General features: G+C 44.0%; 3 protein-coding genes and 1 long non-coding RNA gene across 7 annotated transcripts in view; 2 read left to right on the forward strand and 2 right to left on the reverse strand.

The window, feature by feature from the left end:
• The first annotated feature begins 146 nt into the window (after positions 1-146).
• hpgd (15-hydroxyprostaglandin dehydrogenase) lies at positions 147-6,288 on the forward strand. 2 transcript variants are annotated; one of them, XM_084687899.1, is made up of 7 exons: positions 147-348; positions 553-676; positions 1,737-1,843; positions 2,355-2,451; positions 5,285-5,361; positions 5,461-5,624; positions 5,755-6,288. In XM_084687899.1, exons 1-7 carry the CDS (start codon positions 256-258, stop codon positions 5,876-5,878), a joined length of 786 nt encoding a protein of 261 aa, XP_084544025.1. In that variant the 5' UTR covers positions 147-255; the 3' UTR covers positions 5,879-6,288. The 2 variants fall into 2 exon arrangements, with proteins under 2 accessions (XP_084544025.1, XP_084544026.1); XM_084687900.1 differs by lacking the exons at positions 147-348; positions 553-676 and adding an exon at positions 901-1,020.
• Positions 6,289-11,067: 4,779 nt separating this feature from the next.
• Positions 11,068-14,905, reverse strand: cep44 (centrosomal protein 44). 3 transcript variants are annotated; one of them, XR_014741021.1, is made up of 9 exons: positions 14,620-14,903; positions 14,322-14,469; positions 13,808-13,957; positions 13,258-13,350; positions 12,988-13,119; positions 12,182-12,418; positions 11,727-11,962; positions 11,553-11,651; positions 11,068-11,311 (listed from the first exon to the last, which is right to left on the reverse strand). XR_014741021.1 is itself a non-coding variant. In XM_084687747.1 (8 exons), the coding sequence occupies exons 1-8, from the start codon at positions 14,683-14,685 to the stop codon at positions 11,603-11,605; spliced, it is 1,029 nt and encodes a 342-aa protein (XP_084543873.1). In that variant the 5' UTR covers positions 14,686-14,905; the 3' UTR covers positions 11,068-11,602. The 3 variants fall into 3 exon arrangements, 2 of the variants coding, with proteins under 2 accessions (XP_084543873.1, XP_084543872.1); XM_084687747.1 differs by having other exon boundaries at positions 11,068-11,651; positions 14,322-14,387; positions 14,620-14,905; XM_084687746.1 differs by having other exon boundaries at positions 11,068-11,651.
• Positions 14,906-15,151: 246 nt separating this feature from the next.
• On the forward strand, positions 15,152-20,191 carry fbxo8 (F-box protein 8). Its single transcript, XM_084687748.1, has 8 exons — positions 15,152-15,419; positions 16,473-16,631; positions 16,855-17,051; positions 17,326-17,452; positions 17,766-17,884; positions 17,982-18,178; positions 18,389-18,628; positions 20,143-20,191. Exons 2-7 carry the CDS (start codon positions 16,473-16,475, stop codon positions 18,574-18,576), a joined length of 987 nt encoding a protein of 328 aa, XP_084543874.1. The 5' UTR covers positions 15,152-15,419; the 3' UTR covers positions 18,577-18,628; positions 20,143-20,191.
• The window catches only part of LOC146236812 (uncharacterized), a 56,214-nt gene continuing 48,246 nt past the window's right edge, over positions 19,705-27,672 (reverse strand). The window contains exon 3 of the long non-coding RNA XR_014741022.1: positions 19,705-20,577. This is a non-coding gene — a long non-coding RNA (uncharacterized LOC146236812). The remainder of the gene's footprint in view (positions 20,578-27,672) is intronic.

Here is a 27,672-nt window from a genome sequence, read left to right on the forward strand (position 1 = left end):
TACCAGGAGGAAGTGTCTAAATCAGTAGACTTCTCTCTACCCTCCCCCCCCCCCCCCTCTCTCTCTCTCTCTCTCTCTCTCTTTCTCTCTCTCTTTGTGGGAGGGCAGGTATGACAACTTGAAAGACGAGACGCTGCCATTATCCGCGGGAGTTTATTTAGTAGTAACAACACACGCCGCCCCCTCGTGACGGGTAAACCAGGGATACATAGGTACCGTCCCGCCGCGACGTTCCGCAAAACAACCGTATCCAGGATGGCGCTAAGCGGAAAAGTGGCCCTGGTCACCGGCGGCGCGCAGGGCATCGGTTGTGCTGTTGTGGAGTCATTGCTAAAGAACGAGGCTAAGGTTAGAACGTCGTTAATTTGCTAAGACACACCGGTTCAAGGGTTTTATCTCTTTATGTCGCGCGTCTTTTTCCACGCTCGCGGCTCTCGTTTGAAGCGTCACCGAGGAAGATTTCTCTGAAAAAATAATTCCCTTGTTGGGAATGTGTTTTCCAACTTTTCCCATTTAAATGATTCAACTGGACATGCGTTCATGTATCCACAGGTCTCCATAGTGGATCTAAATCAAGAGGTAGGAGAGAAGAGTAAGAAACAGCTGGACGAGCAGTTTGGAGTCGATAACTGCATCTTCATCCAGTGCGACGTGACCGACGCAGCTAAGCTTCAAGGTGATGAGAAAAAACGTGTTCTTTCCGCACAGCAGTTCCTTCATGCATTGTGCTGTCTTTCTAGTTATATCATGATCTATACTTCTAAAGAGTTTATGACGGTGCTTAGATTTCGGTAAGTGTTCTCAATTTAACAACCTATCCGCTGTTAACACGTATCGTTTAAACATAGTTTAAAGTGAATGTTTGTTTTAAAAGACATTTCTAACCGCCCAAGGCCTCGGCACAGGAATGTTTCCAATCCTACATCTGCGCTAGTATGGATAAATTCCTTTCGCAGTTTAGAGCGACGACCTGGCTTGCGACATGTAGGACTACGATCAGAACGCTAGCTTGGAGAGAAGGTGGGACACCTGTAGAAGTTACAACCACCAATAAAGAAGAATAGTAGTTAAATTGTCAATTTAAATGCGGACTCAATCGATATTACGCCACTACCTGTTGGTAGCTCACATACCTTGAGAAGGCGAGCTAACATACCTTTGTAAGTTTACTCAAGCTAGCACAAGCTGTACAACGCTAGCGTAGGCTACGTAGCTAGCTCACCCAGCAGACATTCGTCAGACGGATTAACATCCAGTAGCCTATGACACCTGCTTGCTCTGTCCTCCTACAAGAGAGGTGATACAGGGAGGTAGGAGAAGAGGAGGGGCACCTATAATTGATGGTTGTTGTAAGGAATGTTTGTGTAACGGCAGGTGAACGCAGATACAAGTTATACCGTCTCTAGGTTGAGACAAAACTGTTCTGCCGGTTTTGAAAAAAAAATCCCGTGAAGTGTACACCGTGTTAGTCACCTTAACAATGATATGGATGCAGTTTCGTGAGGCTGGCAGCCGAGTCGCGTTTTTCCTGTCAGTCTTGACATTATCTTTTAAGTTCACCAACACGCACATCTGTCCCTCCCTGACGCCTCTGTGCTGTCCTAACCTTTTCCTCTTCCTCCCCCTCTCCTCTTCATCATTGGATTGACATGAATAATGTGCCCCATGAAAAATCTTTTTTTTTATTGGGATTTTGTATCTATCGAGCCCACTGACAACAACCCTCCCTCCCTCAGAAGCGTTTCAGAGCACAGTGGATCAGTTTGGCCGTCTGGACATCGTAATCAACAACGCCGGCATCAACAACGAGAAAAACTGGGAGAAAACCATTGAGGTCAACCTTGTGAGTTACACATCCTAGTTATGAGTTGAACAGTGTTCCATCCTATTTACAATGAGTTGCACAGTGTTCCATCCTATTTACAATGAGTTGCACAGTGTTCCATCCTAGTTACTATGAGGTAACCATGGTACCAGGTAAGTGAAACTCAGCAGAGGATTTCTGTGCAGAGAATGTAGTTCAATACAGAGAACTCAAATGTCTGTGTTACATGTGAAAAAAACATGCAGACAAGGACAAATATTTCCCCCCTAAAATGTCAGAGTGCCAACTAACCAACTATTGATTGCTAGTCAGGTGAACTCAGACTGGCCTGCAGTAACACGTTTGCATGTTACTGATTTGGACATAAACCCCACCATGTCTCAATGGCACTAGACTATGACTGCTAGTCACACACACACAGATCAGATAGGCAGTCATGCTCTAGTTCCAAAGACCACTGTCTCTCTGTAGATGTTTTCTACCAGAGCACCTACCGTGTGTGTGTGTGTGTGTGCTCCTCTCTCTCCAGACATCAGTGATTAAAGGAACCTACCTCGGTCTGGAACATATGAGTAAAGAACACGGGAAACAGGGCGGAGTTGTCATCAACGTGTCTTCCATGGCAGGTAGGACACGGGCCCGTTCCCCGTACGTCGCTAACTCAGTTAGCTGGATTTGATTGTTGACGATTTGTCATTACCTTGGATTGTTCGGTTCTTCGAAGCTCATTCTGGACTGGCAGTCATAGCAACAAGTCCCTTAGCTTAAACCTGCTCGGGAGCAGGTTTATTTTATGTAAACAAGATTTGATTGCGACTTTATAAGCAGAGGTGATACAGGAAGTCTGTCACAGACATATGTCTTGTCTGTTTTTACGACAATCCTGCGACAAGCAGAATGTGCAAGAATAATTAGCAGAATTTAACATGAAACCAAATTAATTGCTCATTGCATGATAGAAAGATCCTTAAGCACAGCGCGATATGCTACTCGTCTATACTTTTTGAGAGATAGCCTAGCCTATAATTTTTTTTGTGAGGGTGTCATTTATATAATAAATTTGTTGATACCACATTATATGACATTCAACATGATAAACAAAGTATGAAAATACAAAAACGGCATAGCCTACTGTAATAAGTAATAAAACATCTAACATGGTCACTACTATACATTTAATTTTGTCTGCTACTTTTTGCCAGCCCTCTTGGATTTTGCAGACTTTACGGTGTTCCCTGGCGTTCTGATTAAATCTTCAAATTTGGAGTAACCTTCAAGCAAGCTATTGCTTTGTTGGCTCTGTTGCGGAAAAAACGTGGCGCTCTTTTTGGCCATGGTGAGCAGCCATAGACTTATGTGAGCAGCCAATAGCAGCGTTGCTGATCAAGTTTTCTACTATCGATACATACTCCCTTTTAGACAAACGCATAACTCAATCCAGCTATACTAATTATAAAATACATTGGGTGTTCAAACAACTAAATTAGCCAGATCATGATTAGCAAGATGATGTCATCTTGGATGTGTCATTTGATCTCGGATGTAATAAGCAACGTACGGGAACGGGCCCCAGGTCTCCCCTGGGCCCTGAGCTGGTCTCCCTGTGGGACTGTTGTTCCAGTGTCAGTCTGCCTGGGACACAACCTTCTCATGACAAAGCCAGTACAGGGCTCCAGACTAACTTTTTTTACTATAGGAGCACAGTAGCCCCTGACTGAAAATGTCAGGAGCGCAAGCAGAAAATTTAGGGGAACACCTTATATTGACCTGCAATGCATTTATTAATTTAACTAGAGAGGGTACAATTCAGTGGCAGTTTTAGACCCTTTTTAGGAGTGCTCAAGCACCCCTTAATTTAATCTCAGCACCCCTAAAAATAATAATATATATTTGTAATATATTTTTATTTCTATATTTCTATAAATATATATATACTTTCCAAGACTTTTAGCTAGGTTTATAGGTACCTAGCGAAAAATAGCCTCAACTTTCCTAGACTTTTAGCTACGGTACTAATGCAGAAGGAACGCTGATATCGCTGTTTTACTAGAACGTTGTTTCTATGCGTCGTTGCTAACGTGTGCTGACATTGTGCACACCCAATGAATTCAAAATGTGTAAGTCGCATATGCGCGAGTGCTTGTAAAAAATGCACGCACTGTCTCAAAAACTGGTTGCAAAATGCGACCATTTGGTCGCAGTCTGGAGCCCTGCTGTACCAGTGTATCGTGTGTCACAAATGTAGAAAGGGAGACAGTACTGTCCACGGTTGGCTTAAGATGACCTCCTATACAGCAAACTCCCAACTTTTCTCAACCCTCTCTCTTTTTGCACACCCCCATTCTGGGAAAAGTGGATGAAGTATATTTGAAACCACTCTGCCCTGGTGTTGCTCGGGACAGTTTACTCTCTTTCCCCTTGCCCACCCCTCCTGCTTCTCAACTCTTACAAAGGTTGAGCTGTGGTTCTCTAGGTTTTCTGGGTCTCTGCTTGGGCTACATAGGAACCTACTTTGTTCAGCTGTGTGTGTGTGTGTGTGTGTGTGTGTGTGTGTGTGTGTGTGTGTGTGTGTGTGTGTGTGTGTGTGTGTGTGTGTGTGTGTGTGTGTGTGTGTGTGTGTGTGTGTGTGTGTGTGTGTGTGTGTCCGTGCATGCATAAAAGTGTGAAGGAGAGAGAGATAGTTGAGTGTGTCCATATCAGCAGCGGACTTATTCAGAGTCAGGGGCCATCTGGAGCAAACATGGAGTCACTTGTCTGGACACATTCACACATACACACAACAGGCAGCAACATACACATTCTCTAATCTATACACACACACACACACACACTCTACCTTAAATCTCCATTGCTCAAGTTCAGCCAAGGTTCTGAGGAAGCTTGAGCTGTAAATATTTAAAGTGATAAAGTTGGACTGAGACAGGCTGGCGGCCTGTTCAGCATTTCAGACAATAGTCCTAAACACCTTCTCCCAGGCTGGCTGACTAGCTGGCAGGTCTGGAAAAACCTCTTAGGATCACTGCTGCTTCTAGGCAGGTACAACATGAATCCTAGAAAGAACCAACAGGCATCCAGCCAGCTAACCAGACAGTTATTTATAATGATCTTGACATTTCCTGTGGTCAAACCAGCTGTCACAATCAGATCCGTTAAGGAAATCTAAAATATTTAACTCCTTACACACATTCTCTCTTTCCTAACCTTTTCTCTCTCACAAACATTCCTTGACAGGGAGAGGGCTAGAGAGAGGATAGACGAAAGGAGATAGATGAGATCTAAACAGAAGCACGTACGTGCTACAGTGATAAGGTGTGTGTGTGTGTGTGTGTGTTTGTGTGTGTGTGCACTGCTGTGATAAGGTGTGTATGCACTGCTGTGATAGGCCATGGTAAACATGAACTCTGTTTCTATACAGATGTACCTCCAGTAACCCTTCCCTTTTGGTTCCCCCCCCCCCAGCATTCTTTCACTCCCCTCACCAGCCTGTTTACACAGCCACCAAGCATGGAGTCATAGGCTTCTCCAGAGCAATGGCGGTGAGACACACACACACACACACGCATGCTCGTCTCTCAAGTACCATAACAGACACGTCGGGACATGCCTCAGTGTGTGTGTGTGTGTGCGTGTGTTAGGACGCCTCAGAACATGGTGACTATGGGGTGAGGATCAACACTCTGTGCCCAGCCTTTGTGGACACACCCCTGCTCCACTCTGTAGAACTGGAGGAAAACATGGGCAAGTTTGTCAAGTTCAAAGATGACTTCAAACACCGCATGCACAAGTTCGGAGTCCTGACGTAAGTAAAACATGAAAAGCAAGGAGGGAAATGGGTGGAGAGTGGAGTGTTTGTTTGGACCATGAATGAATGAAACTGTGATCACCTTCATGCTTATCCATAAACATATGTACCTTCCCACCCCCTCCAGACCAGCTTTGGTGGCTGAGGGGATGATGAGGATGATCACAGACAGCGGGCTGAATGGAGCCGTGATGAAGATCACCTGTTCTAAAGGGATCCACTACCACACCTACGAGCCCCTGTCAGCCTGAATGCCCTCACCCACCCCCATCTCGCCAGGTGACTGCCCCAAGGGTTACTGCTGACAGGCTCGCAATGCAGCGTCAGTAGACTGGCTGGAAGTTCAGAATGGCACTAACTTCAACCACGAAGAAGTCTTAGTTTGCTCTTGGACCAACCACACACACACACGCAGCATTACTTAAGCTTCCTTCATGCGCACATGGAGATGGCTGCAATGATTTAATCCTTCCATTTAATTGGACCAGCTATATCATATACTGGCTCGACCGGTTATCATGTTGTTTGTGTTTTTTACATCTTAGAATGTACAGAAATTCTTTTAAAATCTTTTAAAGCAGTGTTTGCCCCTGTATATATGTGTAATTATATATATACTTATATGTTTTAGTCCCCAAAAATAAACTAGCATGAACTGTCATTTCTCTGTGTTTTCTTGTGTCTAGTAGCCAACGGTGGTGTATATTCAAGGTGGGTAACATTTGTGTGTGTCAGCTTAGGCAGAACAAGGAAAACGGGATTGTGGAATACAAGGAGGAAGTGGCATATTGCAACAGGACTGATAAAAGACTGTCATGTGACATGAAACTGTGACACAGGCACACACTACCCCCTCTTTCTGTCTCTTCCTCTTGATTCTGATTGTGGCTGAGTACACAGTGGAGCAAGAGTGCAAAAACCATGTCATTACCAGCACTGACAACTGAGCTCAGACACACACAAACACACACACTGTGTGGCAGAAAGAGTTGAGCTGTTGTTGAGGTTTTCTGACGGAAGGTCATGGAAGTTTAATCTGTTAGGTAAATATTCACTGAGGCAGTTAGTCAACACACCCTTTTCTCACTACACACACACTGTAGTCCCCATGGGCTGAACAGGATCAGCGTCCTAAACGTACATATGCAGACAATCAGTGTGCCATATCTGCATAGTGGTGAACTTTCCCAGCATTGTGGCTGAGAACTCGGATGACATCATCATTCTTTGGGATGTGATTGACAGGCTGACATCTTAACATCTTAGGGGGCAAGGTTGAGAAAGCACATTATATCCTAGCATCCAGCTGTGGAATTGTGTACATACACTTATGTTTGGCAGAAACAGACAGAAAAGAAGGGCTTTGTGTTTGTGGGTCCAAACCGCTTTATCTGCAGCATAATATAAACAACTCTGACCGGCCATGATCTCACAGGGTCTGTGGGACCTGAGCCAACTGGGTCTTGTGACAGTGTGTTTGTGTGTGTGTGTGTGTGTGTGTGTGTGTGCGTGCATCTGTGTGTGTGTGTGTGTGTGTGTGTGTGTGTGTGTGTGTGTGCGTGCATCTGTGTGTGTGTGTGTGTGAGAGAGAGAGAGTAAACTCCATCTCTAGTTGTCTGCTGCTGTTGCTTAACCTATTGGCAGATGTGAGTTGTCGTGGTCCGGTCCAACCAGTTACAGTGGGAGAAGGGCAAGGAGGTGGAGGAGTAGAAGGGAAATGAAAGAGGAGAGGAAGGAGCAGGGGTGCCCTATAGGGGGGAAAAGTTAGGAGGATACCCCTGACTGACAGGGCCCCCAAAAATCAGGTAAAAACTCATATGAAATGATACATATTATATATCATATAAACCATCATCATTGAGTATGTATATATTTCAAATATAATAATACAATTAATGATATCTTTGTTTTTACTTGTTTGCCAATAAAAGTTAAATATCCCCGTTGACCAAAAAGTAAACATCCATATTGACCGACCACCCCCCTGTATCGGCATGAAATGGTCTGTTCCTGCCTTAGCACACTTATCACTGACCGTGTTTAGTTGCAGTCAGTAGATGCGCTAGTCGCCCGAAATAGTGATCACAATGTCGCCTAGTAAACATAAATCAGGGTTTGAAAAAAGGTCAGAGAAAAAAGAGAGAGGAAAGACAAATGAGAGGTTTTCAATCTGTAACCCAGTTTTTTCACCAAAAAAGGTGGGTAGCCAGTAGTCTGTGGTATTAACCTGTTGGCTTAATGTCCATAGTAAAATAAGATAACAAGTTACAGAGTACTTTAGCCTACATGTCATCAACATTTAATCAGTACAGGGATACGTTTAGCAAGATATTCATATTAAATCATTGTCCCAACTCCCTGCCCCTTTTATCAGACTTAACAACAGATGAGTCAGCAGTACCCCATTCTCTCCATAACTGTACCCCTCCCTATCCCAGTGAAGAAGGTGAGCAACATTGTGTTAACGACGTGCCAGTTAGCATCATTCCCGGGAGTCTGTGGGGATTTCTCTGTCTCTCTTGCTCTTTTTACCATAACAAAAAAAGAAAAAGAAAGATGTATTCATGAAAGAAATGCAAACTAATTGTTTTCTCACATAATGAAAAATAAAAACATAATTATTATGAAATAATAATAATATATATTTTTAAAGCGGCGTGTACTGGATGCTGGACAGTTGAGTAGCTTCCCTCAGCCTGCATTTAAATTACAGACAATATTGAAATAATCCAGTTTGATACGTTCATTTAGATTGAATTATGGCCGTTGAATGACATCTATAGATACAGACTTTATTATTCCTATCATGAAGGGCAATTTATTTGAGAAGCTTGCACGCACTCACACACACCAAAAAATCTATTGGATCTAATGTATGTAATCAAGTGGTGGTGATGCAGAACTGTCGGCAATTTGGGTCAATGTTCAGAAGTGTTAGTGTCATTTATTGGTATTTGGCCAGGGCCCTCTCAAGTAGAGCTAGAAGGAGGAAGAAGTGTGAAAGCACAAGAAGAAAGGAAAGAAAGTTACAGTGATGATGAGAGATGCATGGTGGAAGAAAACAGAAGTTACAAGAAGGATGTTGACCCAGGTTTGTGGTCAGCAGATTGGACTGACAGGGACAGGGAGGCTTTTGTGAGGGTACTGGCCAGAAGAAATAATAATGGCTGTGTTTCCCACATTTGTTAAGAAACTCTTAACGCTAAGAGCTTCTTAAGAATGTTCGAGGAGCGTTCGAGGAGCGTTCGAGGAGCTTTCTAGAGTGCTTTTCGAACGTTCTTAAGAAGCTTTTAGCGTTAAGAGCTTCTTAACGAATCTGGGAAACCCGACTAATGATGATGTACACATGCAGACTTGCATGTACAAAACACCAGCAGTAAATATTGTGTTTGTACCCATATTGAACTACAAGAAGCAAGACAGTTGCATGTCTTTAATTAGAGTTATGTAAGCTTTTGATGGAACAGTTAGGTCCCAGAGGGGGCCCAATTGTATTTTTTTGTTATTGGGCCCAAAATTCCTGGCAGCACCCCTGGGGAGGCGTGAGGGGCAGAAGAGGAGATGGATGGAACCACCACACTCTCGACACATCCAACACTCAGATGATAGAATTGTGCACTTTAGGCAGATACTACAGCTCATGCATAGAGCTGATGAAGCTAAATTACTATTATTCGTTTTTCTTGACTTCCTCAAATCTCGAAAAGCAATATTTTGTGGTAGACCACACACTGACGAGACATTTTCATGTCAACAGAATACAGAAGTGGTTGTTTGTTCTAGAACACATTTACAAAACATTTCCTTAAAAGTGAGTTAATTCCGGAAATAATTCAGTGTAGAGTGATATTGGTGATGTTGCTCTCAGCTCATATTTCACACTTCAATGGAGTTAATCGATGCTTTCTGGACTGACGCGTCACCAGGTGGCCCACTTCAAGGTGGCAGAGATGGTGACAGGGTTCAGCAGCCTGTCTACAGACCAAAGGAATGTTCATGTCACACTCCCTGTCTGGTGACCATGGTGCCAGACTCAGAACACCTTACAGGAAGTTGTGGCTGGATGATCGCCTGTTTGCTGCAGCCTGCAGAGCCAGATCATACAGTGAGCCTTCCCCTAGTTACATAGATGGACTGGAATAAATTGGTTCAGAACATTTGTGTCAAAATGTAATTATATAAGAGAACATTTTTCTCTCTTGTAGATTTCTCATTGGCTCTGTTATCTGATTCAACCATGCAGGAGCTCAAATATTTGTTGCTAGCTTGTAAAGATTGGTATGTAGATAGATGCACGGCCATACCTCACATGCACGTAGATAGGCGTCATCCGCCTTCTTCTTGTCTCCTTCGACCAGCTGTGGGGAACATTTAATTGGTCTTCATGTGTCACTACAGTGTTGGGCAAGTGACTCAGGAAATGTAATGTTCATTTTTACTCATTACTACTTTAAAAAGTATTGCAATTACTTATGACTTGGTATCAAAAGTAATTAGTTACATTATTCGTTACATTACAATATTACTTTTGCTAACCCTTCCGAAAAAGTGACATAACCTGTACCTGCGCCAGCTCCTTTTAGAACAGGATCTACTTTATTTGAACAATATTTACCTGACAGGAGGACTTTGCACTGACACTAAGCAAGGTCCTAATGTTCAGAAGTGAAACAATTATTATATCTCATTAGCATAAGCTTCTCAAACTTTTTATCAGACATTGCTGTGCTGCCGTATCAGATCAGTATTTAAGTGTTTTGCTACTAGCACAAAGTTTACAATGGACGACAATGTTCTTTGCATTGCAACAAACTCAAAATAATGACAATACTTCCAGCTGTGAAAAGTATACCTCTTCTCCCACATCATCCTTTGTTTGCCTTATTGGCTAAACTTAACAGCTGGAGACAGATATCTGGCTATTGTTGTATTTCTAATTTTTCTGCTGCTTTTAATGTTTTTTTATATACCTCTGTACGGTGACCTTGAGTGCTGAGAAAAGAGCCTTGGAAAATAAAATGTATTATTATTCATGCGGTCTGGAGCCCTGTATGGGGGGAATGGGATCCATAACACACACAACACATTGTTTACAGTACTTTATGGAAGTGTACACATGCATAAACTATGAGGTATCTATACGATGACATCTTACACACTCACACAGCTTATTGGCCATACACGGGGAAAAGAGAACCATGCCTCAAACTATATATTTATTTCACAAATCCTTCTAAACTCGAGTTTAAAACCTACAGGCTTGGTCATATTAGACCACAGATGTTGCCACAGCTTTGGTTGTGTGTGTGTGTGTGTGTGTGTGTGTGTGTGTGTGTGTGTGTGTGTGCGTGCGTGTGTGTGTGTGCGTGCGTGTGTGTGTGTGTGAGCGAGCAAGAGAGCCTGAATGGGGACTTGGCCAAGTGAAACAAGTCAGTAGAGCTGGGGGAGATTAAAGACTTTATTGCTCTGCTAAAATATCTGAATGCACACACAAACACATCTGGAAACAGTTGCAGCACAGCTAGGAGTATCACAGGCTAGCTCAGTGGAGGAAGGACAAAAAAGATAAAGTCAGAACGTCTTGGCAGACACAGTAAATTTGTCAGTGTGGCCTGTGCAGTGACCAGAAGTGTCCACTAGGGGGAAACAACATAAAAGGAGCAGCAGAGGTGCGCTGGCACCACCTGTTGGTCAAACACACAACACAGATTAGTATTAATACTTTTAAAGCTTGATATTTTTTTTATCAAAGCATTATTTACATAATTCCATTAAAAACAAAGACTGTGGTTAATATGTGACATCACGTTGGTGAGTCCTCCCTGTCCGTCTCATGGATCAGATGAGGATCGGGGTGAGTACACATGTTCTTCAGTATGGAACCTGGGTGTTCATTTATAGGATAGCACAATATTCGTCAGGAACCTAGGTGTTTATGTACAAGGTTCCATGTTCTTCAGCAGGAACCTGGGTGTTTACATACAGGGTTCCACGATGTTCAGCAGGCTGCATGTATCTTTCATCCTGCAAAGACAGAACAGTCAGACCGGCAGCAAATGGGCCCTCTGTCTATAAACCTGACTGAGTGTGTGTGCCTACATATTTCTGATCCTCTCCAGTCTCTCCTGGATGTTCTCTTGCTGGCCAGTGGGACTGGAGAACAGGGGGGGCTCAGGGTCTGAGCTGGGCTTAATCACTTGATCATGGGTCTGGTGCTGGACTTGGGTCCGGTCCTTGGAAAGGTCAAGTTCTGGTTCAATCGTACCTGAGGATGCGGATCTCACAGCACATGCCATAGCATCACTTCCTCCTCTAGTGACCAATGAGGAGTCTTTCTGGAGGAACAGAGAGATCATGGATGAGGAGGGGAGAAAAGACAGACACCATACCCTCCAGCTATCCCAGAGTGCATCTGGAACTAGTCAACACACAGTGTGGAAGAAACTCTGATGACATAATCTGCTCAACACCTGCTTTACTTCTCACTCCCTAGAGGCTCATAGGCGCTTGGAGCACATGTGCACACACACGCGCCCACACACACACACTCCTACCAGAGCGAGTTCCAGTTTAGTCTCCAACAGAACAACTCTGCTCTCCAGGTTTATCCAGCTCTGTCTGTCAATAGTGATGGTTCCCCTCTTTCCCTCCTCCTCTTTCTTTTCTCTCTCCTTTTCCTCTCTCTGTCTCTCCATGAGTTCTAGACGAGCCTCCAGGGCAGCCAGCCTTTCCAGCCCAGCCAGACACTGCCGAAGTTGGGCCTCCACAGCTGCAAGCCTCCCCTCTTCCTCCTAAACAGATAAACGCACACACACACACTCACTCACTCACTTAACAGACCGAGGGAATGTGCGTATATGTGTGGCAGCCTATGGAAACCTGTCGGATGTTGCGGCCGCTCATTGTTGGCTTTAAGCCATAAAAGATCAAAAATCCTTTTGTGTCAAAATTTAGATTTTTGACGTTTTGTATAGGTAATAATAACCTAAACTTTATTGTAATGTATAAAAAGTATATGATTACTTATGATAAACAGTTCATTTAAACGTTTTTTGGACATGTTAGCTAGCAAGATTTTCAAGCCATGTCAAATCGAATTATGAAACCGAGTGGAATTTTTGCAGTTTTCTCCCTTATGACTTTTTGACACAGGTCAACTTTAAAATGATGTAACTTCAGTTGAGATAAAGATGTCTGAGTGATTTAAACAGATTTGGATCCAGGAGAGTTTGTAGTTTCCAAATATGTATAATACCCAGAAAGTCAAATTTTCACAATACGAAGGGTTTCCGCAGGCCTCCACACATATGCATGTGTGTGTGTTTATATGTGTGTGTGTGTGGTCAGTGTTAGGTCTCACCCTAACACAGTCTCTGGGAGCTGTGTTATAGAACTGTTCCTTATCCTCATCCAGTTCATCTAAGGGTAGGGGGGCGGGGGTCAGGGTGGCGCCTCCAATGTGGCACTGAACCAGTGACCAATCAGAAGACAGCTGAGAGAGAGACAACCAATGACCGAGTGTTTGCGAGTGTGTGTAAGGGTGGTTTGTTTGTTCATCTGTGTGTTTGTAAAGTGAGTGTGCACATGTAAGGTGAGTGTGATTATGTATGATTGTGACAGAGGGGCGTACTGTTGAGTCAGTAGGCCTGGTTGAAGAGGCCGATCTGGAAGCACCTTCCATTGATAATGGCCTCACTGCCTGGAACACTGGCCTGCTCTTGGGCTGAAACACACACAAGTTAGTTACATACATGCAACAACATGCAAATGCCACACATAACAGGATCCTGAGACAGGGGCGTTTCTACACGGGGCCCTACAGGGGCCAGTGCCCCTGTAAACATGTCCCTGGCCCCCCCTGTGCCCCCCCTGAGGCCCCCCTGACCTGGCTGAATAAAAATACACTTTTTTTTGTTGTTTTGTTTTTCTTCTTTTAGTAGTCATCATGAACCGAGGAAGCGACATTGCAGCCTTTTTTTGCCCCAGTAAATAAAAAAGTTAGAGAAACACATCAAGGTATTGAGAGAGCTGAGGAGCTGGAAGAGGGAGAGCCAGAGTCGTTTGTATGATTTTAACGTAAAGCTAAATTAAAGTATTTAATGTTTAAATATCATTTGTTTCCGTTCCCCCCAGTAAAATTGGTCTAGAACTGCCACTGTCCTGAGAAGACTAGGGCATACCTTGGAGCTGGCCTTATGAAGTTCTCTGTGTCTCTGAAGGACGAGGCTGATGATGTCACACAGCAAACACACCTTCCTCTCAGAGAATCCAAACGCCAGGAACTGCTGCTTAGTCAGGCTTGGTTTATAATGGAACTGGTCCCTCAGAACCTAGAGACAGGGTATAATTGGAACTAGTCCCTTAGAACCTGTGTTTTTTAGTTGCCACATAAGTAAGGTTATTCTGTTCACAACAGTGTCAGTCAGGCTTGGAGAGACAGAAGCAGGCCAAGGACATTTCAGGCTGACTGTTCACCAGCTGCACACAATCTCTGTCTGTTAGCTCCAATAGTGATGCTGTCGAAAGGCCTGATCTAAATTACAACCACAAACATCTTGCTATCCACATGTGTCGGTGAGGAGATGAAACCTATGCTGCGCTAACACACCCCCAAAGCATGAAGAAGACAGGTGGTGTTTAACTTATAGATTGTCTATAATTGCGTGTAGGGTGTGAGACAGGTGGTGCGTGTACCTTGTAGACGGTCTCTGTAAACCGCAGGTCGCTCTTCCCGGTCAGTTCGACCCCTAACCCCACTAGCTGTTCGACCAGAAGCGGAGAGAAGGAGGTGAACACGTAGCTCACTATGGGCAGACAGGATGATGCGTCTCCTTTCGCCAACCTAAGCAATCAGTTTGTGATGTTTAACATTTCGCGGGACTAGTGCTGCTAGCTAAAGCTCCCAATGGTTGTTAATTCTGTCTGAACGACATTGCTAGTTTAGCCTACTACCGTACTAGCTAGCTAACGTAAAGTCGGGTTGGCTACTTACCCGTTGTAGTCCACGTCCCGTGGATACTTCACGGCTCGCAACTGAGTATCTAGTTTGCGAAGACATCCTTTCAGATCGCCGGTAGACATCATTGCATCACTTTTATACCTACACTGAAATGTTCTGAATTATTACACGGTATTCAGCTTCTGCTTTAAGACGGGTGAGTGTTACGTTAGCAACCTAGCTATTGAGACCCAGACATACTTCCTGGGTTTTCAGTGTCGTTTTGTTTTTGCCGGGTAATGAACAGACTTCGCCGCGATTGGTTGCCATGGCATGGAGTCACAAGAACACATACTTGTATTGAGATACGTACATTCATTCCAACGCAAGTTGTGTCTTCTCGTACTAGATTATTAAATCGTCAATGTAGCTGGCATATTTCACAAAGAAATATACTCAAATAAGTCGTCATTAGATAAACCGATGGATATTCAGTTTTTGGCATTAGGATAACTATATTTATTTATGTCGTATGTGCTATTCATATTTTACCGACGGAGTTACTTGATTCAATAACAACACACGTCAAACTGAACAGCAGGGAGTGCGGGTGAGAGTAGGAAGGAGGAGGGAGTTAACTGCCTGAGTGATGGGAGGATTAGCTGTGTTGTGTGTTTGACTGAGTGGAGTTTTTCTCTTGGACAGCGGGACTATATTATATTTCGGTGCGATTTCAAGGGAGATGAGAGTTTCTGGCAACAGATAGAACGAGCGCATTTATTCCAACCGAAGCTGTTGACGTTCTAACCACGGCGCAAGTCGCGGCGGCGGTCGAATCATTCCGTCAAACTCAGGTACGGTCAATATGTGGATCAAGGAATCTATCGTAAGCAATGAAAACAATAGTTTGTGAATGACAGCAACTTCAACCAATGGCCGTTCTGCGTGAATAGCCCTAACACGGATTTAGACCAATGGAGCTGACGAAAGGAGAGTTCAGGTCAACCGAGCTTGATATGTAAATTATCACTGACTATTGAACATAACTTAATGTTGACGTTTGTTGACGTCTGCTATAAGATCATGAATCTCATGACAGTTTATCCTGTTACGCAAATGTCCTCTGATGTTCGCGCAGAACGCATTAGTGCTCTGCCTGGTTGGACATATTCAGTCTCAGGAGATTGTGTTGATGTCAGGCAGTCTCTGTGGAGTCAGCTAGCATAGCCTTCTGCGTCCCTACTTTGTCAATCTGTTTAAAGTTGTGCTTATCTAGCTAGTTATGATTCCATGCATTCCATTGTAGGGCAACACACACCCCTTAGTTGTTAGATGCAAGAAAGTGTGCATCGGCTGCAGTTTGTTCAGGGGAATGTTGTAGAGCTGGTATGGTTTGTAGACTTAGGGTTGGGGGTGGAGGGTTATTGTCAGGGCCAGTAAAAATAAAACACCTTGATTTGAACAATGAGCAATGAGCAATGAGCTTTCTTAAGTATAAAGTCCAGAGTTTGGTAATATAGCAGGCCTCAAAACCCAAGACTGACCAGTTAGGAACCCAGTGTTATGTGTTTGCTGTGAATTGTCACAGTGCATGTGACTCAGCAGGTTGGCTCTGCCTATCAGGCCCCAAATAGTATCAGCTGCCATCACGCTATTGGTTCCCAATCAGGAAGAACTCCCGACAGAGGACATAATCATTGGCTGCTCTAGGTCAGCACTGATTCAGGGGATTCCCCTGCTAGGTTGACCTCAGAGTACAAGCCTCAGTATTAGTATGGTGTAAGTCTATCTCTGCGTGGGTTCATAGGTGTGTGTGATTGTGACTGTGTTTGTGTGTGTGTGCGTCTTTATTTTTGTGTGTATTTGTGTGTTTGTGTGTGTGTGTGTGTGTGTGTGTGTGTGTGTAGATGGGTCAGGCTCTGTGGAGACTTCCCCCTGGGGAGCAGCAGGAGCTGCAGGAGGAGTACGCAGAGCATCTCTTCCGCTCCAGAGGAGAAGGAGCGATGCTTGACCCCCCTGAGGGCCCCCTGCCCCCCCACGCATCTCGACGGAACCTTCACTGCCAGGTACAAGAGCAGCATGGACGCTCCTGGTCTCCACGGAGACCGCCAACCTTTATACACAACATTCAGGACTTCGATTCCAGTGTGACAGATGCATGTGTGTCATATCGTCATGATAACATCTCAGTCACCCAACATTATGTACTGTTCATCCCACCCCCCACCCAACTATCGCCCATACCTACTGTTATCAAACCAAGGTCGTCTCTGCCCCTTCCCTCCCCAGGGTCCAGGGACAGATATCTACCACCTCTTACGGGCACGGGCGGGACGGGGGGGCAGAGAGCATGGCAGCTTCATAGACCTGGAGATGCTGCCCCCAGAGCTGGGCATCACCATCCTGTCCTACCTGAACCCCACTGACCTCTGCCTGGCCTCCTGTGTGTGGCAGGGCCTGGGCCACGACGAGTACCTGTGGCAGGGGTGAGCAGGATTACTTTTTAATAGTGATTTGTGTCTTTTTTGTTGTTGTTGTTGCTTCTTTGTAGATGTTGCTTACGAGGTCATAAGAATTTCACTATCCTGATGGCGCGACGCTACTCAGTGCATTTGACTTTAACTTACTACCAGGCCTGAGCCACAATAAATACTTCTGCAGCACTACCAAAATACTGCTACAGTACTACCAGTTACATCTATCGATCAATTTGTTTATGTATTCCAATTAATTAAATGCTTTACGTCTCTGTCCTGCTAGTCTGTGTAAGTCCACCTGGGGGCACTGTTCCATCTACAACAGAAGGTTGCCTGCTGGCTTCTCCTACAGGAGACTGTTCCTGCAGCTAGACGAGGGAAGCCTCACCTTCAACCACGACCCTCAGGAGGTAGCACACTCATATACACGCGCCTTCACACACACACACACACACACACTTACCTTTAACCATGACTCTCAGGAGGTAGCTTGCTCTCTCTCTCACACACACACCCCAGACACAGATCTCGGGTCAGGGGTCAGGGCTAGGGGCTACCAGTGTGTTCATCTGTAGGATTACTGCTACTACACTCCTTCCACTTAACGGAAACACGATAGCTCTGCCAGGGGGGTGCCTGCTCTCTCTTTGGCTTTAACTGTGTGTGTGTGTGTGTGTGTGTGTGTGTGTGTGTGTTTATGTGCGTGTGTGTTCCTCTCTACAGGGCATCCACTACTTCATGTCTAAAGCTATCCTGACTGACCACCCCACAGAGCTGGCCAAGTTCATTTTCTACACTCGCAGACTCAACTGGAAAATGCTGCGCATCTACCTCGACCAGAGGTATGCTGGTGATGAAGATGATGGTGGTGGTGGTGGTGATGAAGATGATGGTGTTAATTGTGATAATGTGTGTGTATGTGTGTGTGTCCTCCTTCAGGAGAGATGTGTTGGATGAGCTGGTGAAGCTCCATAACTTCAGTAATCAGTTCCTCCCCAACGCGCTGAGAGAGTTCTTCCGACACATACACGCACCAGAGGAGAGAGGAGAGTACCTGGAGACCCTCATCACCAAGTTCTCCCAACGCTTCTGCGCTTGCAACCCTGGCCTGGTCAGGGACCTGGGCCTCAGCCCTGGTAAGTACTGCAGGGAATTGGGACTTCTAAAGGAGGTCATGCGTAGTTCTGGAAGATGCCAGCACTGACCAGGGCTTAACATTGCTGGCTGCCCATGTTCAGCCAATCCCTAGGCTTAGTACTGGAGTCTGTTGATTTGTTACTAATCCCACTCAGAGCCCAACTTTTAACTTGGAAATCTCTCTCACCCCCCCACCTCCACCCTCCCAGATGCTGTGTACGTGCTGTGCTACTCCCTCATCCTGTTGTCCATAGACCTGACCAGCCCCCATGTCAAGAACAAGATGTCTAAGAGAGAGTTCATCAGGAATACGCGCCGAGCGGCACATAACATCAGTGAAGACTTCGTAGGCCATCTCTACGACAACATCTATCTCATTGGCCATGTGGCTGCCTAGCACCTGCCACTCAGCCGTCCAAAAGGAGGAGCCTTTGACTGCACTGACACTGGTAGGATTGAACTGAAGGCTAACCGTTCCTGAAGATTCTAACCAATAGTAGCGCAGGTTGGGACATGGCGACACAAGCAATGGGCTTCCATAGGGGGAGGACTCAGAAGTTGGCAGCAGGATGGACACTTTCTAGTAGCATAACCACATGACCAACAGCATCCAGCTTAACCAAGAGAAGGGCCTGTCCTCGCACCACACCTGTCAACCGTCGGCCTGTCCACTACTCTCCTGGCTAAGATAGCTAGCAGCTATTAGCCTATCCACTGTCCTGGCTAGATTAGCTACTTTAACAGCCTCTCCACTGTCCAGGCTAAGCTATAGTTAGCAACTCCTCCACTCTTCTGGCTAGGCAAACTACTGTAGCAGCTGCTCCACTATCTCTGCTAGGTTAGCAAGCTAGCAGCCTTGACCCAGCTAGGCAAGCTAGCAGCACTGTCGGGCACCATCCATGTCTCTGTCTGCATGCTGATAGCATGGCTAGAAGAGGTATTCAACAACTGAGCACTTTAACTCAGGATTTTGTTATGGTTGTCCAGCCTCCCACCGCCTACCCTCTCCACAGAAAGCTCCTCCCCATGTGCTGGTCCCTTCCCACACCACACCTGGGTCAGTTAGATGGAAGTATTTGAAAGCGAGAGGTGTGTTTTTACTTGCCTCACAGTTGTGGTTGTGGTTGTGGACAATTGCAGGGTAAGATCAATCAAGTGCACTGTCTAATATTTGACTGCAAATTGTAATTGTCCCAAATTGGTTGTACACCAACCTCAAGGGTAAGAATCACTTCACATTCAGTCAATTCAAGATATGGTCCCAAAATGTAAAGAAACATTTTTTTTTTCTTTTCCCCAAAGAAGTCATATTTTCAATCCAGTGGTGTTTAGTTTGTCGTTTGTGTGTTTGCATCCTGGACTGACTGAGGTGAAGCAGTATCAGGCTGAACCACTGTGTATACGTGTCCTGTCCGTTGTCAAGGCTACACTGTCTGGTTGTTGCTAGGCAGAGTGCCAACAGTCTTGCGTGTGGCGTGAAGACAGAACTGACTCTGGGATCTGAAAAGAAGACAGAATCCATGTCTCCAATGATTCAAACCCTGATTTGGTTTTATTTGCACATCATGTATATATTTAAGGATAGAGATTTATAAGCGTATGATTTTTCTTTGAAGTTTTATAACAGAAGTATTTCACCTCTCCCTCACTGTAAGACTGTTTGTTGCACTGGTAGGATCTTGGTATCCTGAACACCTGTGTGTAGATACACATGTACGCACATGCCTTCTGGCAGACTCCGATACCTACATGAATTAAACTTTGAGATTCTTAATATTATTGTTATATTTATAAAATGGTCATGAAGTCTAGTTTAACAACAATTAATTGTCCATTCACATGATTTACGTGTTTGTTTACCCCACAAGTTGTTGTTTATGATTGTTTGTAGGATACTCAATGTTTTATTAGTTTGATTTAAAACAGATGAGCTAAAACCAAATCTTGTAAACCATGTCCATAGCTCAGCTGCCACTACTAGATTGTATACAAATAAACCTGGAGAAAACTGATCTGGAGTCTGCTGTCTGTTCCTTCCCAACCCTGGACAACCCTGCATCCTGCAGCCCGTAACAGAGGACCTTCCTTCATACAGAGTTGTGTTGTGTCTAAATGCACCTGGATGTACATTTATCTTTAAATAATAGAGTCTGCTAAATAAGTAACAAATAAAAAGGGTATTTGGATCACTGCTTTTTTTGCTGATGTATCCAGCATGGTTGATGCTTCCACTCTGTGGTTAAGGTCTCCATGGTCTCTCTCCATGGCCTCTCTCCATGGTTTATCTATGGTCTCTCTCCATGGTTTATCTATGGTCTCTCTCCATGGTTTATCGATGGTCTCTCTCCATGGTCTCTCTCCATGGTCTCTCCACAGTTTCCAAAGGACAGGAGGACAGCTAAGGTGAGGAGGGAAAGAAAAATGAGAGAATAGAATGGAGAGAAGAAAGAATGTAAGGATGAACAGTAAGATGATTGGAATTGGGACGTTCACAGTTGGGTTTTCGTAGTCTCCTCCTGGGACAGGAGTTTAAAAAAAAAAAGAGCAGGGGAGAGGAAAGAGGAGGGGAGGGAGGGAGGTGAATGTTCTTCAGACACAACATGACCTCTGACCCTGACTGCATGTGTTTTATGTGCTGAAAATGAAAAGAGAGAGCATCAGAGAGGCTGTCAAGGATATCACACACACAAGAAGCACACACGGCGTTGCATAAAAGCACATAAACACACACGCTGGGCTGAGAAACAGAGAGAGAGAGTAAGAGAGAGAGAGAAGCAGGAAGCTTCATTACTACAAAAGACCAAAGGGAGACCAGATTTTTAAAAGCAGAAGTTTGGAACTACTTTGATAGAACAACACCAGGCCAACATGAGACCATGGTCCACTTTAGGAACACACACACGTCATGCGCAATTCCATAGGGCACACGGAAGGCCTCGGTCACCACGCTCAAACCTGACCTTCTGTTAGGCCTATTAGACCACATATTTTGATAATCAAACCACACATCAGTTCATAATTTTCTGAGTGCTCTGCTGATGTTCGTCCATCAGCAGAGGCCGTTTCCCGCCACTAATGAACAGCCCTGCGTTTCCATCAGTTGCGCGTGTTTATCCAGGTAACGGCATTTGGTTCGTTGTGGCTGACACCGGGGCCGGCCGTAATTTGACATGATTGATGACGTCCTTACGTTCTGCCACATTCTGCAGTTTGTCAACATGGTGACCTGCGGGGCGGGTATAGCCACGGAGACGCCAGCCTCCCCGTGCCAGCCACGGGTGAGTGCGGGAGAACTCTGGACTTAAAACACTTTAAAGGTAATACATTGCCTAGACAACGAAACATCATAATCATAATAATTATTACTGTATGTTACAATTAAAAAATACATTAAACTACCGTAATGTATTGCAATTATTTGGATAAACAATCTAAAATGACAATTTTAGAATAGGTTATGCCTTATATTTTCCAAAACTCTCTCAAAAAATGAATATAGCCTAGCTCATAAATATCTAACTATAGGATAATCTGATGTCGTAATATTGGTCTATTTCGATACAAATGGAGACAACATGATTTAGTATTTTAAAGCCCTAATTTAAAACATTATAATAAAAACAACATTTTACTTAAATAATAGTTAAGCATATATAAAAACAAATAGGTCAAGAACAATACAAAACAGATATAGTCCTGAAAAAGGAATGGACAAAGTGGGCCTGTGAATGGTGACTGCACCCTCTCCGGTGAACAGGCCATCATCTCCAAACCGTCTCATACTGGAACCATTATGGTAATCTGAAACACGGTGGGAATCTCGGCCCCTTGCCAGTATCATTCTGGACATCATGACCCAAAATCTATTTAACTGCCCCGCTTGCATCTCATTTCATTATTTGGCCATGGCAGCGCCATAACCGCCCCAGCCCGGGATATTGAAAATGTTGGTTGCTTAGGCGTCTTAACGGGGCTAACTCACGCGAGGCACCCCTGCGCGGGTCCAAATGTCAAGCAGATGCCAAAAGGTTGGTGATGCTCTCGAGACCAGCCCTAACCGCACCTCCCTGGCCCCAGCCAAAATCCAAATAGCTTACCTCTTCAAAGGTAATAGGATATTTGGTCTTTGTTCGGGTTTTTTTCATTCTTATAGTATTATATAAACATTTACGATTAAAGAATATTGACGTTTTTATTGTCCATATCTGCTGGGTTTAAAGTCTGAAAATAGTTCTTAATTAACTTGACAATCAACTGGTCCATCATTTCAGAGTAGTTTGGCAGAGAGCTTTGGCACACTCTGATTACTGTTTTGGATAAACAGTTTTTATGTTTGAATCCCCGGGTCTTGTCAGGACAGAACCTGATCTAAGACGCACGCCGATAACGTTGATATCCTCGACCTCGGCACATCTCTCGCGACACCCCCACGCACATGGGCCCCGCCAAGGCCGACCTATAGCTCTATTTAATGTTTTTATTACGAAAGGAAAGGGGAAATTGTCTAAGGTGAGGCTGACCGTTTAGAGAATAAAACCGTTTATAGTACGCATAAATATCATTCGAAAGTTAGCCTATCTGAATTTGAGAAGCATTAACCATGAAAATTGTTTATATTCCTCAGACTGTGATGGACCAAGCCGGTCCCGTCTGTCTGTCGTGTCATCTTTCATAAAGCCGGCATAAACCAGACGCCATCGGTAGAAATGCCGCGTTTGGGTGATTGTTTCCGGTACCCAAGCATCTGCAATCTAGGATTAAATCGACCTCAAACCTCATCTAGACAGACCTACCTCAAAACAAATCTCTTGATATAACCTTTATATCCTAATTTCTATAGGCCTGTGTGAACAATGTTATACCAATTTGCAGTTAAGTAGCCTCTAGCCCTATTTGCGGCTTACTAAAAGCGAAAATTCAGACTGCATATAAATAGGCTTTTTAACAATCATTTTTAATTTTTCTTTCTTTATAATTTATATACACAAATTGCATATAGGCCTACTCACATTTTGAAACAGAATAAAAAATCGCAACGTAAATTGAAACATAAAATAGGCTATTTGCAGAAGGCAATTCGTTGCATTTCGTTTCAAGAGCTATAGTCCGTTGTTGTATAATTTTTTTACAATTTCATAGACGAAATAGCATGACAATTAATCTTTGTGTGGATATATGATACAGCAAAAAAAAAAAACGTTTTGAAACAATAGCGCGACGTTTGTTCACTGCGTAACTCTTCTTTTGTCTATTTTGTTTACTCTGTCCTGAGAGCAATATGAAGTAGGCCCATTTAATTTCCGAAAAGAGAAAAGTTCGCAGACAAAAACTCAAAGCAACGATGGCCATTTTAGCATACCCGAAATATAAACAGTCCAGACTTATATAAATTGGCTGTGTGGACATCAAGGCGAGGTGATGTTGAATTGATGCCCTCTTCACATTTGATTGAGCTATAACTTATTTGTTACTCTGCTGCTAACAATGGCAAACTATTCTAAATCTGTGATCAACTCCTGCAGCATTCACACAAACAGGGCCTCTCGCCATACTCATAAAATGAGGTCACTGTACAGCCTTCTGAGTGAGGCAAGGCTACAGTCTATACTACAACCTCTCAGCCTGTGTTCAGTGCCACCTATGCCAGACTCCTAGCCTGTGCTCCAGTGTTACTATCCTATTCCCCTTGTCCTTGTTCAATGCTTTCTATCCTTGCCTCCTGGTCTCCTAGCCTTTGTTCAGGGCCACCAATTCTCGCTTCCAGCCTATGTTCAGACCTAACCTCCCAGGTGTGTGCCACCTATCCTAACCTTCTAACCAGCTCACATCTGACACGTAGACATGCTTCAGTCCCTGTCCTCATGTTGTCCTCACCTTTACTGCTTTCCACTCTTCCCTTTCTCATCTCTCTCCTCACCTCTCTTCACCTCATCCATCTCTCCTCCTCTTCTCTCCTCTCGCTCACTTGCTCTACTGGCTTACTCTGTCAAACCTAACCCTGCTTTCCCATTGTCGCCTCATAGAAAAAAGAAACCCCTCCAATATAAAGACATGCAAAACAGATCGCTCTCTTGCCAACCCACCCCTGCCCACCCTCCTGAAAGACAGTCATGGTGCCCCCATGTAGTCTTCCCCCCACCACCACCCCAAACCCCCTCCAATAGAGTCAGTGAGGGTGCGTCAACTCTGCCAGATGTGGAGCAGCTGTGGGGAAGTGTCAGGATATCAGGGTCCTTCAGCAACACCTGCCTCCACATGAATACTCTGTCTCTAGTCTGATGTCTCTACTATCCTGTCTCCACAGCCCTGTCTCTACTCTGGAGTCTCTCTCCTGTCTCTACTCTCCAACCCTGGGTAGACTTCTGTGGGAACTGAACGCTAGAGACTGGTCAGTACCACTACCAGACTATGACTGCTGGCTAAACCTGTCTCTCTAGACCTGTCTATATATACTAGTCCTGTCTCTCTAAACCTGTCTATCTGCTTTAGACCTTTCTGTCTGCTCCTGGCCTGTCTGCCTGCTCTAAAACCGCCCCGACAAACACACACACGCTCATAGCTAAAATACTGCCCCCCTTCCCAACATACAAACACATCAGACACAGCCTCTCTCCACCAACCAACCCACACACACATACAGCTGCCCACACTGACACTCTGCAGCCACCCGACACACAAGAATAGCAATACACACTGCCGCCCCAACACACAAACTCACCCTCAACTCTGCCACAGACACACACACACATGCCCCTTCCTTTACCAGACTCTTTCCCATGTCAAACTGTTTGATCTGAGGGCAGCATAGAGACCAGGACAGGGCAGGACTACGTTTTCAAGTGTGTGTGTATGGGGAAAGGGGGGTGCAGTCACCAGGTCAGAGGGATGTGTTATGTCTATAGTGCCATGGGACTGTGGAAACCCACTCTAACCTCCATACAAACACACACTCAAATCTCCACACTCCCAAACACACCCACAGACATGGATACACACTTGACTCTCCACACTCACAAACACACACATGCTGGAATATAGACCTACACACATACACACACAAACGAAGGCACGCTGTGGACAATTGTAGGTTTTTCTAAACATGTAAACACTGAAAAGGCTCCAATGGAATAATTGTGTTCAGTGAACATCATCAGAAAAACCAAGTAAATAAACAATTACTGGACTTTCCCTTTCAATCCGTGTGAGGAATATTTAAGCGAGCATTCCAGATAAAGGCCTAGCTGATTTGTTGTCTCACCGACACACCAACATAAGCCGCGGACGTGTTACTTGTTTAATACTTCAATGAGAGCGCCATGTTCGCGGGGAACCGGGAATGATATACGTCCCAGGGTCTGGCTACTGAAATACATAAACGGCTCCGTGATTAATCGTGCCATTACGGGTAATTTCCTCCTTATCGGTGCAGGACCGAGTGATTTGCTCCTCGTCTAATTGACTCTGGTCACCACCGGGCCGTCCGTGTTTTCACACATTACTACGTTGTAAAACCGGAGAGCTGCGTTAATAGAAGGCAGAGGTGAGCGCGCGCTTAATTACAAAACACACACATTTGTAACCCGCGCGCCATCAAAGCTACTACACCGCCAGCCTGATGATGAGGTCTAAATTATGTGTTTGTTTTTCTGGGCCTGATTTGAAATGTCTTTATCGATTCGTTCAATCATAATTATTTCAATCAGAGGTAAATAATCACGTTTCGAAACACGTCGCTTAGAGATTCTGGAGAGGAAAATATGACTAATTTTACACACATTCATCTACATTCCCACCTAAATGACGTGCAGGAAATATTCATAATTTCAACCCATAATTTGAAGCCATTGACTGCAATGAGAAGACAGGGCCTACATTCGAAAAAGAAAATACGCTGAGAGCCATAAACCCGAAGTTGACCTATAATCCTGGGCTTCTTTATTGTGGGCTTCAATCTCAGAAAACAAGTTTGAGGACATTCATAAAACTGACAGTCTGTAGGCTAACTGAAGAAGAATGGATACATTTCTTAATAATTTGATAAAAAGTCACGGGCTGCATCTTTTCATCAGCATAAAACTAGGTTACCGAATGAATACACGGGTCAAACGAGCAGCAGTAGAAAAGTAACAGAAGTCTAATTGTACAACAACGTTTTTTTTACGTGTATAACTTCCTTATACTCGATTAAATTGTGATATTAATAAAATAAATTGCAAGAATTGCAAGAGAAAACCTGTTTTGAAGAAACGACAACATAGCCTATAAAATAGCCTAATATATATAAATATGATTTCCTAAAAGGCAATCATGTTTATATTTGTAGCAGCCCAAGAACAACGAGGTAGCAATATATTTACAATATTAAAAGCCCCCTGTTCATAATTATATGTACTAGGATAAAATAACAATTTTTAGGCCTGACTTGTTCATACTGTTTGGAAGAGATTTCTAGCGTGTGTTTGTGTGTGTTGCTTGTGAATTAGTACATTAGTAGTACTAAATTACTGTGCAATCCAAAGTCGAATATAATAAACAGTAGCCTATAATATTTTGACTATCTGACGTCATAGTCTATTTCAAGACCTGTGGCTGCAGAAAGATTTAGCCAAGCATTTAAAAACGAGTTTTGTTTTCAGATTGAATTCGCTTTGAATCACACAAAATAATATTATTTTGTTTACAAAGTAAATCGAAATGAAAAGGTTGCTAAAATTGTTTAAATTAAATTGTTGTAGGATATAGCCTAACACGCACTTCTGGTGCTTTATTATTTGCTACATTTTCTATAGGTCTCTTTGGATAAAATCGTCTGCTAAATGAACAGGCTACATGCGAAAGTTTAAAGATAGGGTATCTTTAGGCTACAGTTGTTTTATTTAGGCTACCATTCGTTGGCCGAAGAAAGAAGCCATAACCTGAAATTAAGCCTATGTGTTTATTCTGTTGTTTAAGATATAACAATAGTTTATTGTCGTCTCGCCTGATCTCACTGTCATAAATCCTTGTTAAAAGAATCAAGCAATCAAACCCGTATATATTTATGTAGGCTACACAGCCATTAGTGTAATATTTAATTAATGGAAGGTACATATTTCAAAAGCAAGCAGATTTGAATTTGGCTTTGATAATCAATTTTGAAAATGAAAGCTCGGGTTTAATGGTCTCGAGTTTCCCATCCCCGTAGCCTCCGGGATATAGTACACGACCGTGAGCGCGAGACACAAACCAGAGCAGAGGGATGGCGTCCTCTAAGTTAATTAATTCCTGATCGCATTTTGGCCTGTTCGGATGGCGCATGCAAGGTTCTTTCCAACTGCGCGTGTTCGTGTCTCTTAGTCTCGTACTCTTCCTGGCCTCATGCGACGTGGACTCGGTTCATCCTCAATAAGCACGAGCACCCTGGCGGACCTGGCAGGTTCTGTCCAGAGTTTTCATCGAGTCGTTGTCCTTGATGGTTTCAGCACGCTCAAGTGAATCGTTCGCAAATACTACT

Source organism: Hypomesus nipponensis, chromosome 22 (assembly GCF_054491055.1).
Source record: "Hypomesus nipponensis isolate SF chromosome 22, ASM5449105v1, whole genome shotgun sequence".
Taxonomy (NCBI): domain Eukaryota; kingdom Metazoa; phylum Chordata; class Actinopteri; order Osmeriformes; family Osmeridae; genus Hypomesus; species Hypomesus nipponensis.

Excerpts from the sequence above, each read along its gene's own strand:
- hpgd (XM_084687899.1), top strand. The coding sequence starts at position 256 with ATGGCGCTAAGCGGAAAAGTGGCCCTGGTCACCGGCGGCGCGCAGGGC. Across the intron at positions 349-552 it reads TGCTAAAGAACGAGGCTAAG|GTCTCCATAGTGGATCTAAA; the intron begins GTTAGAACGTCG and ends ATGTATCCACAG. Across the intron at positions 1,844-2,354 it reads AAACCATTGAGGTCAACCTT|ACATCAGTGATTAAAGGAAC; the intron begins GTGAGTTACACA and ends CTCTCTCTCCAG.
- cep44 (XM_084687746.1), bottom strand. The coding sequence starts at position 14,711 with ATGATGTCTACCGGCGATCTGAAAGGATGTCTTCGCAAACTAGATACT. Across the intron at positions 14,470-14,619 it reads CGGGACGTGGACTACAACGG|GTTGGCGAAAGGAGACGCAT; the intron begins GTAAGTAGCCAA and ends CTGATTGCTTAG. Across the intron at positions 11,963-12,181 it reads CTAAACTGGAACTCGCTCTG|AAAGACTCCTCATTGGTCAC; the intron begins GTAGGAGTGTGT and ends CTGTTCCTCCAG.
- fbxo8 (XM_084687748.1), top strand. The coding sequence starts at position 16,473 with ATGGGTCAGGCTCTGTGGAGACTTCCCCCTGGGGAGCAGCAGGAGCTG. Across the intron at positions 17,052-17,325 it reads GACGAGTACCTGTGGCAGGG|TCTGTGTAAGTCCACCTGGG; the intron begins GTGAGCAGGATT and ends CTGTCCTGCTAG. Across the intron at positions 17,885-17,981 it reads CGCATCTACCTCGACCAGAG|GAGAGATGTGTTGGATGAGC; the intron begins GTATGCTGGTGA and ends GTCCTCCTTCAG.